This window comes from Antechinus flavipes, chromosome X (genome assembly GCF_016432865.1).
Source record: "Antechinus flavipes isolate AdamAnt ecotype Samford, QLD, Australia chromosome X, AdamAnt_v2, whole genome shotgun sequence".
Taxonomy (NCBI): Eukaryota; Metazoa; Chordata; class Mammalia; order Dasyuromorphia; family Dasyuridae; genus Antechinus; species Antechinus flavipes.
The window spans coordinates 58,970,501-58,983,622 of NC_067404.1; the positions used below are offsets into that span (position 1 = coordinate 58,970,501).

The 13,122-nt window shown below is 39.3% G+C and overlaps 1 protein-coding gene and 1 long non-coding RNA gene across 2 annotated transcripts in view; both read left to right on the top strand.

Moving 5' to 3' along the window:
* The window catches only part of LOC127542428 (uncharacterized), a 38,550-nt gene that overhangs the window by 15,682 nt on the left and 9,746 nt on the right, over positions 1-13,122 (top strand). The gene's annotated exons all lie outside the window — the stretch shown is intronic.
* LOC127542427 (toll-like receptor 13) lies at positions 5,726-9,060 on the top strand. Its single transcript, XM_051968002.1, has one exon. The coding sequence runs from the start codon at positions 5,837-5,839 to the stop codon at positions 8,684-8,686; it is 2,850 nt and encodes a 949-aa protein (XP_051823962.1). The 5' UTR covers positions 5,726-5,836; the 3' UTR covers positions 8,687-9,060.

Genomic DNA, 13,122 nt, shown 5'->3' on the forward strand with positions numbered 1-13,122 from the left:
TGGCTAAGATGGAAAATAACTGATTGGGTTGAAGTGAATCCATCCATGAGAATTCTTAAGCTTCTTGGAATTAGATAAACTAGAGGCCTTCATTGAAAGGAAGCCATCTCCATTTATGATTCTGAACAAATCCATTAGCAGTCCCAAGCCTCAGGGTACCAAAGATGGGGAGCCAAATACTTGTTCTATGTACATGGCATCATGTGGGTAGGTCTGATTTTTGCCCTTAGGAATGTTCTGCTGGAACAGTCTGGTTTCAAATATGAGTTCAGTCCAACCTGGGACATCCAAATACCATCTATTACTGATCTAGACCCCTTTATAGAACTCTTGCTGTTACCCACTGCCTACAAGGAGCTTATAGTATTTTTTTAAATTATAACTTTTTATTGACAGTACATATGCATGGATAATTTTTTACAACATTATCCCTTGCACTCACTTCTGTTCCGACTTTTCCCCTCCCTCTCTCCACCCCCTCCCCCAGATGGCAAGCAGTCCTATACATGTTAAATAGGTTACGGTATATCCTAGATACAATATATGTTTGCAGAACCGAACAGTTCTCTTGTTGCACAGGAAGAATTGGATCAGAAGGTAAAAATAACCCGGGAAGAAAAACCAAAATGCAAACAGTTTACACTCATTTCCCAGTGTCCTTTCTTTGGGTGTAGCTGCTTCTGTCCATCCTTGATCAATTGGAACTGAATTAGATCTTCTCTTTGTCAAAGAAATCCACTTCCATCAGAATACATCCTCAAACAGTATCGTTGTTGAAGTGTATAATGATCTCCTGGTTCTGCTCTTTTGCCTCAGCATCAGTTCCTGTAAGTCTCTCCAGTCCTCTCTGTATTCATCCTGCTGGTCATTTCTTACAGAACAATAATATTCTATAACATTCATATACCACAATATACCCAACCATTCTCCAATTGATGGGCATCCATTCATTTTCCAGTTTCTGGCCACTACAAACAGGGCTGCCACAAACATTTTTGCACATATAGGTCCCTTTCCCTTCTTTAGTATCTCTTTGGGATATAAGCCCAGTAGCGGAGCCCATATTATGTAAGGGAAGGAAACACAAAAAACCCCAAAAAATTAAAGGTGAAAAGAAGGAAGGGAAGGAAACACAACCCCCCCCCAAAAAAAAATTACAGGTGATAAGGAAAGGAAGGAACAGAGCAACGTGGCTTGGAGAAGGTTAGCAAGTGACCCCCTGTTATATCATCATGGGACTCTAAAGAATGAGAATCTCAATCACTTTTTTTCCCCCATGCTATGAAAGCTAGCAAACTCCTACCTTCTCTTCCCATCTCCCTCCAAATTAGTTGCCATTTGCTGAAGGGAAGAGCCTTTCTCCCAGTTCCTCTCTCACCTATTCCAGTGTCCTCTGGAACCCCCCTGCTCTATTTTTGAAAATCCCCTTCATCCTAGATTTTTTAATTTTAGGGCGGCTAGGTGGCATGGTGGGTAGAATTCTGGTCCTGGTATTGGGAAGATCTGAGTTCAAATCTAACCTTAGATACTTCCTAATTGTGTAACCTTGGGCAAGTCACTTAATCTCTGTCTGCCTCAATTTCTTCAACTATAAAATGAGGATAATAATAACACCTACTTTATGGAGTCAAATGACTCTGTAAGATAATTGTAATTTTAAAAAACGTGCTTAGCATAATTCCTGGCATACAGGAGGTGCTATATAAATGCTTTATTTCTTTCCTTTCCCTCACAACATAAAATAACTTCCAGTTGATTTCTTTCTTTCATAATAACTTGCAAATGTATGACCTGTTTTAATTCCTTTTAGATGACTTTGCTTCTAATTTGCTAAATAATTAAATTCCATCATATTCAGAAGCTCATAATGGATAGGTAAACTAAATTCTTAAAATGAAATTTTTCATTTTTTCCCCGTCAAAACATTTTACATGGCCTTTTTCTGAGAAAAGTCTGACTTTAATAAGCTTCCTTCTTTCCAAGTTGGAGAGAAGACTTAACATAATAGTACTTAATATAAATGTAATGGAATACTATTGTGCTATAAGAGATGATGAGTAGGCAAATTTCAGAAAAACCTGGAAAGACTTACATGAGCTGATGCTGAGTGAAATGAGCAGAACCAGGAGAACGTTGTACACAGCAACAGTGACTTTGTGCGATGATCAACTATGATTGACTTAGCTCTTCTCAGCAATATGATGATCCAAGACAATTCCAAAAGACTCATGATGGAAAATGCTATTCATATCCAGAGAAAGAGCTATGGAGACTGAATGCAGATAAGAAACGTATTAGTTTCACTTTTTTGGTTTTTTGTTTTTCATGACTTTTTCCTTTTGTTCTATTTCTTTTTTCATAACATGACCAATGTAGAAATATGTTTACGTGATGGATAACCCATATTGGATTGCTTGCCATATTGGGAAGGGGAATTAGAAGGAGGGGGAGAGAGAAAATTTGGAATTCCACATTTTATAAAAAATGAATATTGAAAACCATTTTCACATGTAATTGGAAAAATACTGTTAAAAAAAAGATAACACCTCTAAGATGGTTCTTAAGCACTAACTAGATAAGGCTTAGCTGAAGAAACTTCAGGCATTTGTCAGAAAATGGTTATTTTTCCTTTGCCTGCTTTTGAAATCACTGAAAACAAAACTTTTAAAACTTTTTTAAGGCCTAAGCACCTTTTTGCCAAACATATATCAATACAAACACAAAGAATAGATACAGACATACGTGTTGCTAGCAATATTCATCATAACACCCGAAATGTGTTGAGTATATTCTTCACTTAGATTCAAGGATCCTTTTTGAAAACCTTATGTAATTCATCTTGTCTATGCTTTTATATGTTTCATTTCTCTAATGGGGGAGATAGAAATGCCAGCTTTTCCTAGACAGAGACATTCTTTTGTATCAGCTTCCTCTAACTTTTTCCAAGTTGGACATAACAGTACTGACCTGTCCTGCACAGTGGAGGATCTGTCCTCCCAGTTCACAGACCAAAAGGAGCTTGAGACCAATAGGTGTTTCCTCTCCTTTAATAGGAAACCTGGTCTTTTTTTCCTGGGCACAGACTGCATCCCTCAGCATCTGCTGATCTTTGTATTAGCCACACGGTCAGACGAGACCGTTGATCAGTTTTGATCACTTCAAAATTGTTGGATGTGTAATGCCTCCCATTATGTGTAATGATGGATTTATGTATACCATGTATATCTGTTTCAAGTTCTGGCCAGTTAGCAGTTTGTAAAGATTCCAATACAAAATGACCAAAAGGATCTTTTGAGGTCAAACACTCCTAAGGGTAAGCCTTGTGGCACGTAACTCTTTATCGTGAAGGATCTGCTGATTTTAAAAGCAATCACTCCTTAGGCTTCTATATCTTGAAACACCAAACAAGCTGCCATGTAAAATGAATAAAACACCAAACTTTCACTTTTAGACAGTTAGAAGCCCCTGGAAAGAAAGGCACTCAGTTTGATGAGGTTAGTGGCAGTACAGAGAATTGTGGAAATTTCCTTTTGGTTGCCGCAGGTCCTTCATGAAAGACTTCACAAACCTGAAATATTAATAACAAAAAATGGAAGTTTACTGTTGGATAGGAAGCAAGTTTTGCTAAGAGACTAACTTCCTCAGTGGCAGAGTCCTATTAGGGAAATGGAGGCTGGCACTGAGAAGGGAATGTCTTCTCAGTGGGCAGGGTCCTGGCCACTATGCCAAAGAGGCAGAGCAAGCCGCTTTGAATCTTCTGCAAAGAAATGAGTAAAAGAAAACCTATTTTATGAGCAGCTCTTGGTGGGGGTGCTGTGGCAGCCTGAGCTGATCAGACTAGGATCTCCCAAATGAAATTGCTTTGAAGGCTTCCTCAGCCTGAGTTTGAATAGAGATCCGGCTTGCCCTAGAAATGGCCTAGTCGGATGACACTACTTAACTTGTCTGGGGAGATATGCCTTCCCAGAAGGGCCTGAGACTCCAAGAACAAAAGGGAACAGTTTCAGAGTCATTACAGAGTTCACTCGTGTCAGGTTCATGGCATTCCTATCTGCTCATAAGCTCAGGCCACTAAGTCCTGGGAGATCTGCTGTCCAGACCTGCTGCCTCATGCTACGGAGAAGATAAAAAGAAAGCTTGTCACATATAACATCAAAGGTGGAAACAGAGATATGAACAGTCATGCACAAATACCTCTCACTGTATATTTGACACACTCGATCTTTTATCAGGAGTCAGGGCTGACTGCTCTGAAAAACACTTCCCATTGAGTTGGCTATGGAAGTCTTTCAACGAGAAGTGGTTCTGGGCCCAATGCTGGCTTGTTTTAGGATCAGGATCTGAGTAAATGGCACTAGTTAATTGTTGAAAAAAAAGATTAATACTGTAGGCACAGATATGTCGAGGAAAAATGTAATTTGTCATAAATCCAATACCTAAGGATTTTTAACCCTAAGATAGACATCTAAATGGACATAGTCTTCCCCATGCCCTTGGACATGAGTCTCTATCCCCAGGATGATTTGCTAAAACATTTATAGGCATCTTGAACAAGGAAGTGATCATGGTGTTGAAATACAGTTTGGGGTTAACATTCCACAACAGTTACTATCTAATTCCTTCCTGGACCACTTACCTCAAGGGTTGAAAGGGTTTCTTCCCAGTGATCAGTATTTTAACTTATGTATGCAAAATCAGATAAGATATTGCCCTTGGGTGAATTAGTCATAGAAGTCGGTTCACTTACTATGTGTGAAGGGGTATGTGTGATGATCTTATGTCGACATGATTTTAGTGTCCTTAAACTCATCCTTAATCTGTTTCTCTGAGAAAGGCCTTAGCATTTGTTCTATCTCTTTTCCTAAAGAGAAAATTCTGGAAAAGGTTTTATATTGGAGAAAAGATCCTTTATTAGTACTTTTGATTGATTTTTTAAAAAAGTTTTTTTAATATGCTTCCATAGTAGAAAGGAGTAGGTTGGGAGGTAGTGGGTTTCTCTGCCCCAGAGGGGTTCATATAAAGGCCGAATTACTACTTATTGAAGAGATTATGGAAGGAAAGGTTGGTCAGGTATAGGTGGCTTTAGATGACTTCTGAGGTCCTTTCTAGCTCTGAGAACTATTTATTCTATGAGTGAACTGATCACACTGAGTTCTCAATTTCTCTTGAGGCTCATTACCTCACAGAGTTTATCAGATTTTAGATTTAAAGCAAAAAGGCATCTTTGAAACTATCACATTGACATTTAACAGAAATACATGGAATCCTTTATCTAGATGGGGCCTTAGCTCTTAACGTGATTGTCAGAGAGTGACATATCCAACTTTACCAAGCTAATTAGTAGCAGAGCCAAGACCAGAACCATCAAATCTCTTGCTCCCCAGCCCAGTGTTCTTTCCCTCTTCTTTGCTGCAGGCAAAATGAAAGCCTCATACAAAATTAATTTCTGATCAAATATTTTAGACATTAACCTAGACAATGGGAAAAATGGATATAGAGCAGGTTAGCTGTCCCGGAGTCATAAATAGACAACTAACTGCCTACTTTGCCTATATGTAAGACCAATCTTGATTCTAGGGGAAAAACCCCAAAATGATCACTGAGGCAGTAATCCACAGAGGTTTCATTAGAAATAGGTTTGGAATAGAAAGAAGGATTGAAGTACAAAGGCTTCTACTTCCCCACAAGTGACTTCCAACTGTTTATTAGGAGGAGAAAATGCTCTCCAGTACTTCTCTTCTTTTTGCAGAGAAACCAAAGCTGGGATGAAGTCTGAAGCATCATACATGTGAAGGGACCTTTTCTTACTGAGCCTCTTGGGTCTACGGTCAACAAGATGAACCCTGAAACCAAAGGTGTGACATTGAAATGGCTTTGGTTCATATTTGCTGAGTTTTCTTTGCCATCACTGGTCGAGATGTATGGATTCCGTCACTGCACCCAGTATGAGTTTGACTTTCACCATGTGATCTGTGTCCGGAAGAACATCACCAGCTTGAAGGAAGGCATTCATGATCTCCCTAGATATATCACTCATCTCAACCTTACACACAACCAAATCAAAACTGTGCCTTCTGGAAGCTTTGCTAATCTGTCTAATCTTATAGATCTTAGACTGGAGTGGAACTTTATCTGGGACATTGGTCCAGGAGCCTTCCAGGGGCTTAAAAATTTGACCCTTTTGAACCTGGTAGAAAATAAACTTAAGAATATTAACTCTTCTTTTGAGGGCCTATCCAGTCTGAAAACTTTGCTCCTGAGCCACAATCAAATTACCTGGATCCATGAAAATGCTTTTGTCCCACTTGTCAATTTACAGTACTTGAGCTTGTCTCGTAACGCAATAACTAATTTTTCCAACATCCTGGAAGCTGTCCAGCATCTCCCACGCCTAGAAATTCTTGATCTCACAAACAACATTATTGCTTTTCTGAATTGTAGTCCAATAACCCTGGTTTCCCTCACTAAGCTGATCTTGATGAAGAACAATCTGGTAGACTTGGATTTTTCTACTCTGTCACTTCCTAATCTAACCACCTTGGATGTCTCCCAGAATGCTATCCAAAATGTGCATCTGGAGTCTCTACCCCAGGTGACGAGTTTGAATTTGAGTGGGACACAGATGAACGTGGGAAAGCTTCAGGCCCAACATCTGCAGAATCTGATGGAGCTGGACCTCAGTGATATTAATCCACCACCCAGCTTGAACACAGTATGTCACCTCCTCCAAAACTTGCCCGAGATAAAGACATTATTTTTTAAGAAAAATGGAATTAACTCAGAGGACATCAAACGCCTCGCCAACTGTACTATGCTTTTGTCCCTTGACCTGAGCAACAATAAAGATTTGGTCCGTCTCTGTGATGGTGAGTTCAATGGCATGCCCAGCCTTGAATGGCTGAATCTGAACAGCTGCATGCTTTCCCTGATCAGCAACAAGACTTGGACTTCCCTCCAGAATTTGACAGCTTTAGACCTCAGTAGAAATAGGCTCGAAACCTTTCCAGATTTTGCATTTGCTCCTCTCGAACGTTTGCAGTCTCTCTCTCTTTCCAGAAACCCAATCACGAAGCTCAACAACCTGTCCTTCTATAGTTTACATACACTGAAAGAGCTTGACTTGGCTGGGTGCTGGATAGTGGCAATTGATAAATACTCTTTTAGTCAGTTTTTGAGTCTTGAGAACCTAAATCTTCGGGAGAACAATATTCGAACTCTGAAAGGGAACACTTTTTTATTTCTGAAGAAGCTTCAGGTTCTGACCCTCTCCCAGAATCGCCTGACCACTATAGAGAAAAAGGTCTTTTCTGGCCTCACCAAACTACACAAACTTGATCTGGCATACAACATCCTGTCTGATTTTCAACCTGGTGTGTTTCTGGGACTGGAAGGACTAGAGATTTTAGACCTTAGTTTTAATAAGATAACTTATGAAACTACCAGGAGCCTCCAGTATCCTCCCTTTAAGGATCTCCCATCCCTCAAATACCTCAACCTAGAAGGACAAATAAATGGGATTCAGGTTGTCCCAATCAACTTCTTCCAAGGACTGGGTAGTTTGCAGGAACTACTACTGGGAAAGAACTCCAAGGTATTTCTAGATCACCTCCAGTTGGACCAACTGCTTAATCTCACCAGGTTGGATATCTCGGGGACAAAAGCTGGAGATCGGGGTCTCTATTTAAATACCTCCTTATTCCAAAAGCTCAAACAACTGAAAATATTGCGACTAGAGAATAACAACTTGGATTCATTAGTTCCTGAAATGTTTTTTGGTTTGGAACACCTTCAAGTCTTTTCCTTGAGGTTCAATAACCTGAAAATTATTCATCAAAATCTATTGCAGAACCTGAAGTCTCTGACATACTTTGATGTCTATGGGAATAAGCTTGAGTGCACCTGTGATAATGAGTGGTTCAGGAACTGGTCCATCAGTACTCCTAGTGTCCACATCCCCTACCTGGGGAGCTTTCGTTGTCAACAGCCAAATACACAGAGCCTGCTAGTGGGTTTTGATACTGCCATATGCAATTTTGACACAGGTAAAATTTACTTCTTCTGCTCTTTCAGCCTGGTGCTTGCAACTATGATCTTCTCTTGGTTCGGTACCAACATGATCTCATCCATGCGATATGGGATCTATATGTTTAAATCCTTGTACCTGGCCAAGTGGCATCGGACAGAAAGGGAGTTCATCTATGACGCCTTTGTCTCCTTCAATGCCGCTGATGAGCAATGGGTTTATAAGCAGCTTGCACCTGCCCTCGAAATGGGTGGCCAGCCTACTTTTAAGCTCTGCCTGCACCATCGGGACTTTGAACCAGGAATGGACATCTTTGAGAATATTCAGAATGCCATTAACACCAGTCGAAAGACTCTCTGTATTGTCAGCAACGACTATCTCCGAAGTGAGTGGTGCAGGCTGGAAGTGCAACTGGCTAGTCTCAGGATGTTCTATGACTACCAGGATGTGATCATCTTGATTTTCCTGGAGGAGATCCCCAACTACCGACTATCCAGCTACCATCGACTCCGGAAACTCGTGAAAAGGCAAACATTTATTACCTGGCCTGAGAATCCTCAGGAGAGGCCTCTGTTCTGGGCCCGCATTAGAAATGCACTAGGCAACAGAAACATTAGGGAGGAAAATGCACAGCTGATTTTGACTAAACCACTGGAAGACTGAAACTCTTGGGCCGTGACACTGTTCAATACCAGCATGAGACCTCCTAAAGCTACTGATCCTTTGGCTACTAGGCGGCTGGCGTAGTAGAGAGAGTGCTAAACTTGGAATCAGGCAGACCTGACTTTAAATGATACCTACTAGCAGTGTGACCCTGAGAAAGTCACTTAATATCTTTAAACTTCAGTTTCAGTATCTACAAATGGAGATAATAATAGCAGCTACCTCATTTTTGAGGACCAAATGAGATAACATATGTAAAGCATTTGCAAACCTGTTCTATAAATACTATCATCATCATTAAAGAAGGTGATGGATATAGTTCTCATAGGATAAGTTTATGTATATGTGTCTAAGAAAGGTACATTGTATGGAGGTGTGTGTGTGTGTGTGTGTGTGTGTGTGTATGTGTGTATGTGTGTGTGTGTTGGGGGGAGGGGGCGATGTTCTGGAGTGGCATAATTGATCTACCTATGGAGAGGAAGTCATTCTGAGTCTGATGTTTCTATGATTGTGGATGAGGTGTTTAGACCCCAAAGAAAGCCTGCTGCTTTCTGTTCTTCCTTGTGATAGTAGTGAAAAAGAATTCTAAAAGAAGCTACTCCAGATCTTAGTTTCCTTTGATTATAGAATAATGGAATGGAGTAGACCTTTAAGGTGCCTTCTAAATTCTGTCATTTTATGCAGTAACTCAGCTTCCATTTCCTTCAAGCAGCCTTCATGATTCTTTTGTGCCACTTCTCTTAATCTTCTAAATTCCCCCACCAGGCCTCATGTAGTACTTTTCCCCCCACAGTGCTATTGTATACACACGGATGAATACATACTTTTGATCCATTCAAGCTCTATGACATCACTGGTCTAGAGGCTTTCCAATGTGGACACTTCCTCTCTCCTCTACTAGGTGAAGATTAACAACTCCTTTGTCATTTATCATATTAAAGAGGTGCTTGAGGACAGAAAACTTAAATGATGTGCCCGAAGTCACACAGTAAGTATCAGAGACAGGACTTGAACCAAAGTTTTCCTGACTCCATGCCTGGCCCTCTGCCCCCCTGTACCACCTTGTCTCTCTGTGCTTATCCTGTAATATATACAGGCAATTCTCACTTTACATAAATTCACAAATTTGGCTATATAATGAATTCTGAAAGATCAAATCTGGCCTCAGGCACTTGACATTTAAACTAACTGTGTGACCCTGGGCAAGTCACTTAATCCTAATTGCCTCACTCCCTTGCCCACCCTTCCCCCCAAAATGATTCTGAAAGGCATAAGTATACTTGAAATTCATGGATCTGACAAAGTGGAAATATTCAAAGAAGTGAATAACAAGATTGTAAAATTGGCATTGAAATTGGAGCTAGAAGTGGATGAGAATGATGTGGAGAACTGTGGAATGAGGATCTGATTGAGTTGTTAGCTACAAAGATTGCAGAATAAGAAAGGGAAGCTTCAGAACCTGAGGTCAAACCATAAAGGTTCATGACAAAACAGTTGGCAAAAGCATTTTGTCATCTGAGTGAATTTTTTTCCAAATATTGAAAAGATAAATCCAAATAATTAAAAAAAAATTAAATTTGTAACACTACTCGAAGATAATATTGTTTGCTGACATCAGATATGCGGGGAGGGGGAGAGAGAGGCACTGTCAATAGCTTCATTAAAAAGTTGTGCAGCCAGCCATCAGTGATAAAGGCTAGGTGCAATGGGCAGGAAAGGAGCCCCATACCACACACCTATGTTAACTTTACTGTACATGCTTTATCATTAACTTTACTTTTCATAATTCTGTTTATAATCACGGGACAGTATTAAATGTGGCTATATTTTAGTGCATCTTGATGATTTGCATAAAGGTATTATTTTGTGTATATCTTTGTTATATAGGCTAAGCAAAATGGGTGAGTAGGAGCAAATTCACCTTACAGAAAAATTGCTTTACCTAGAAGTCTGGGAAATGGTCCATTTACATAAAGTGAAAACTACCTATTTTAGAATTGTCTGTGTCTTATTCCCCTTCTAGGCTGTAAGCTCTTTGAGGACACGAACTTTTTCTTATCTAATTTCTGTATTGTTTTCAGTATTTAACACTGAACGCTGTACATAACAGGTTCTTTATCAATGTCAGTTGAACAAATACTTTTTTTCGTGGGCAGAAGCTACATGCATAAAGAGAACTCATTGAGTAAGAGAATACTTTATTTCTCTATGGCAATAATCCTACTGAAGGGGGCTACACATGTAAAATCTACATATGTGTTTGATGAAATCAGGTAGACAAAGCTAGTATTCACTTGTGGGAATACCAGCCAGGTCAATAAACTCTTTGACCCACACTCAAAATTTCCAGTTCCATTTGGGAAATAGTACAGTTTTCTATGGTCAATCCAGCTGATCAAGCAGCCTACTCCTTGGATGAATGCTGCACTTCTATGAAGAAATATGGATTGGGGCAGCTAGGTGGCACAGTGGAAAGAGCACCAGCCCTGAAGTCAGGAGGACCTGAGTTCAAATAGGACCTCAGATATTTAACACTTCCTAGCTATGTAACACTGGGCAAGTCACTTAACCCCAATTGCCTCAGCAAAATATATATATATATGGATTGTGGTAATAGTACTACAAAATAATGATGGTGTGCCCCCACAGGGCATAGGAGCAAGGGAACAGATCATTTCACCTATAAACCTGGGACACATTTTTTCCATTTATTCACCACAAGTGAGAAGATCAGACATTCCTAGGGAAAATGCATGGAAGGGAGGGGCATATGTATGAAGGAACACACATGTCAAATCTAAACTTAAGGGCAGGGATTGCTTCATTTGCTGTATTTTTGGCCCCAGTACTTGTCATATAGTAAGTGCACAATAAATGCTTATGAAACTGAATTGAATTTATAGTTTAGTTTGTATGCATAATGGTGATTATTTCTTTTATTTTCATAAGACAAATGTATTGCAATTCTAAAGTTGTCCATCATGTTACGTTTTGGTTCTGTTTTGTTTTGTTTTTTAATTTAGGTAATCATGGCTTCTAAGGATAAAGCAAGCCACTAGGAATGATTACATAGTGATTTTCCAAGCATCCCTAATGTGGAGACACATTCTCAGTTCCACAGGCCATCCTTAGCCTGTAAATGACCATTCATCAGGGCCCGTATTTAAAGCTGCTCCAAGATGGGACAATTGTCAGAACTTATATTCCATTTGCATAGCCTTAGAAAGCTTTGAGGATCAAACAAGAAGAAAGTTAAGATTTAAAATTGTAACAGAAGGCATTTTTTCACGTGGAGAGGAAGGCCAATAAGAATGATCACTGACTGCTGTGTTGAAGAATCTTCTGAGATCCCTTTCCCTACACATGTTTTAAGAAAAGGATAGCAACCTGGTGGAGTTACTTGCTCGGGATGTTAGACTCGACAGATTTCCCAAGATCCCTTTTCTCAAGATCATTGGTTGGTTCTTGTCACAACTGCCAAGTCCTCTGTTGCTGAGGAATAGCAATGTCTCCATCTGGTGGATATTTATTACTTTGCAACTACACATTCTTTTTACCCCTCCTATCACAGAGTTTTGTGATTCTTTGACAGGTGAACCAAATAATATTGCGTACATTATTATACAGATAGATGACATTTCTAGCCAATTTTTCTTATATGTGAAGAAACAAACTAAGAGCAGTGAAATGATATGCCAAAAGTCAAAACATAAGCATTAGGGCCAGAATTCAAATCCAAGTATTACGAGCTTAAGTCAAATGCTGTTTCCTACTATGTTGTCCTGAGAAAGAACTGGTTTTCTCTAGAGACAAGCCAAATTATCCTATATGAGTAGAGTTTTAAAGGTACCCGAAGGCTATCCTTGATTAAGCTTGCTTAGATGCCACTATGCCTGATCAGAGTCATATTGGAAATTCATTGTTTTGGATTCTCCCTGTGATCCTCTTTTAAAATAGGGGTGATGCACTGTATTTGTGTGAGTCCTAGTTTTCAAAATGCTGTCTCATATTTTTTCATTTTGTAATAGCTTTTTTATTTTTCCAAATGCATGCAAAGGTAGTTTTCAACATTCACTCTTGCAAAACCTTGTGTTCCTATTTTTCTCCCTTCCTTCTTCCCCTAGATAGCAAGTAATTTAATATAGGTTAAATGTGTGCAGTTCTTCTAAACATGTTTCACATGCTTTCATATTTTTGATCTCATCTGAAAACTTTGAAGAGGAGTAGTACGCTATAAGGCATACTTGTAATAGCTTGTATTTATTTAAGAAGCATTTTTTAAAATCAGTTATTAGGACCATATTTATTAGTGCTAATAATATTACTATTAGTTGTTTTAAAAGAAAATTTAAATATTTCTATCTGTACTGTTATTGAATCCTTCATATGAAGGGTAGTATGCAATAATACACATAGTATCTCAGATTCAGGAAGAC

What these genes read in the sequence shown, in the direction of transcription:
- LOC127542427 (XM_051968002.1), top strand. Translation starts at nt 5,837, where the DNA reads ATGAACCCTGAAACCAAAGGTGTGACATTGAAATGGCTTTGGTTCATA.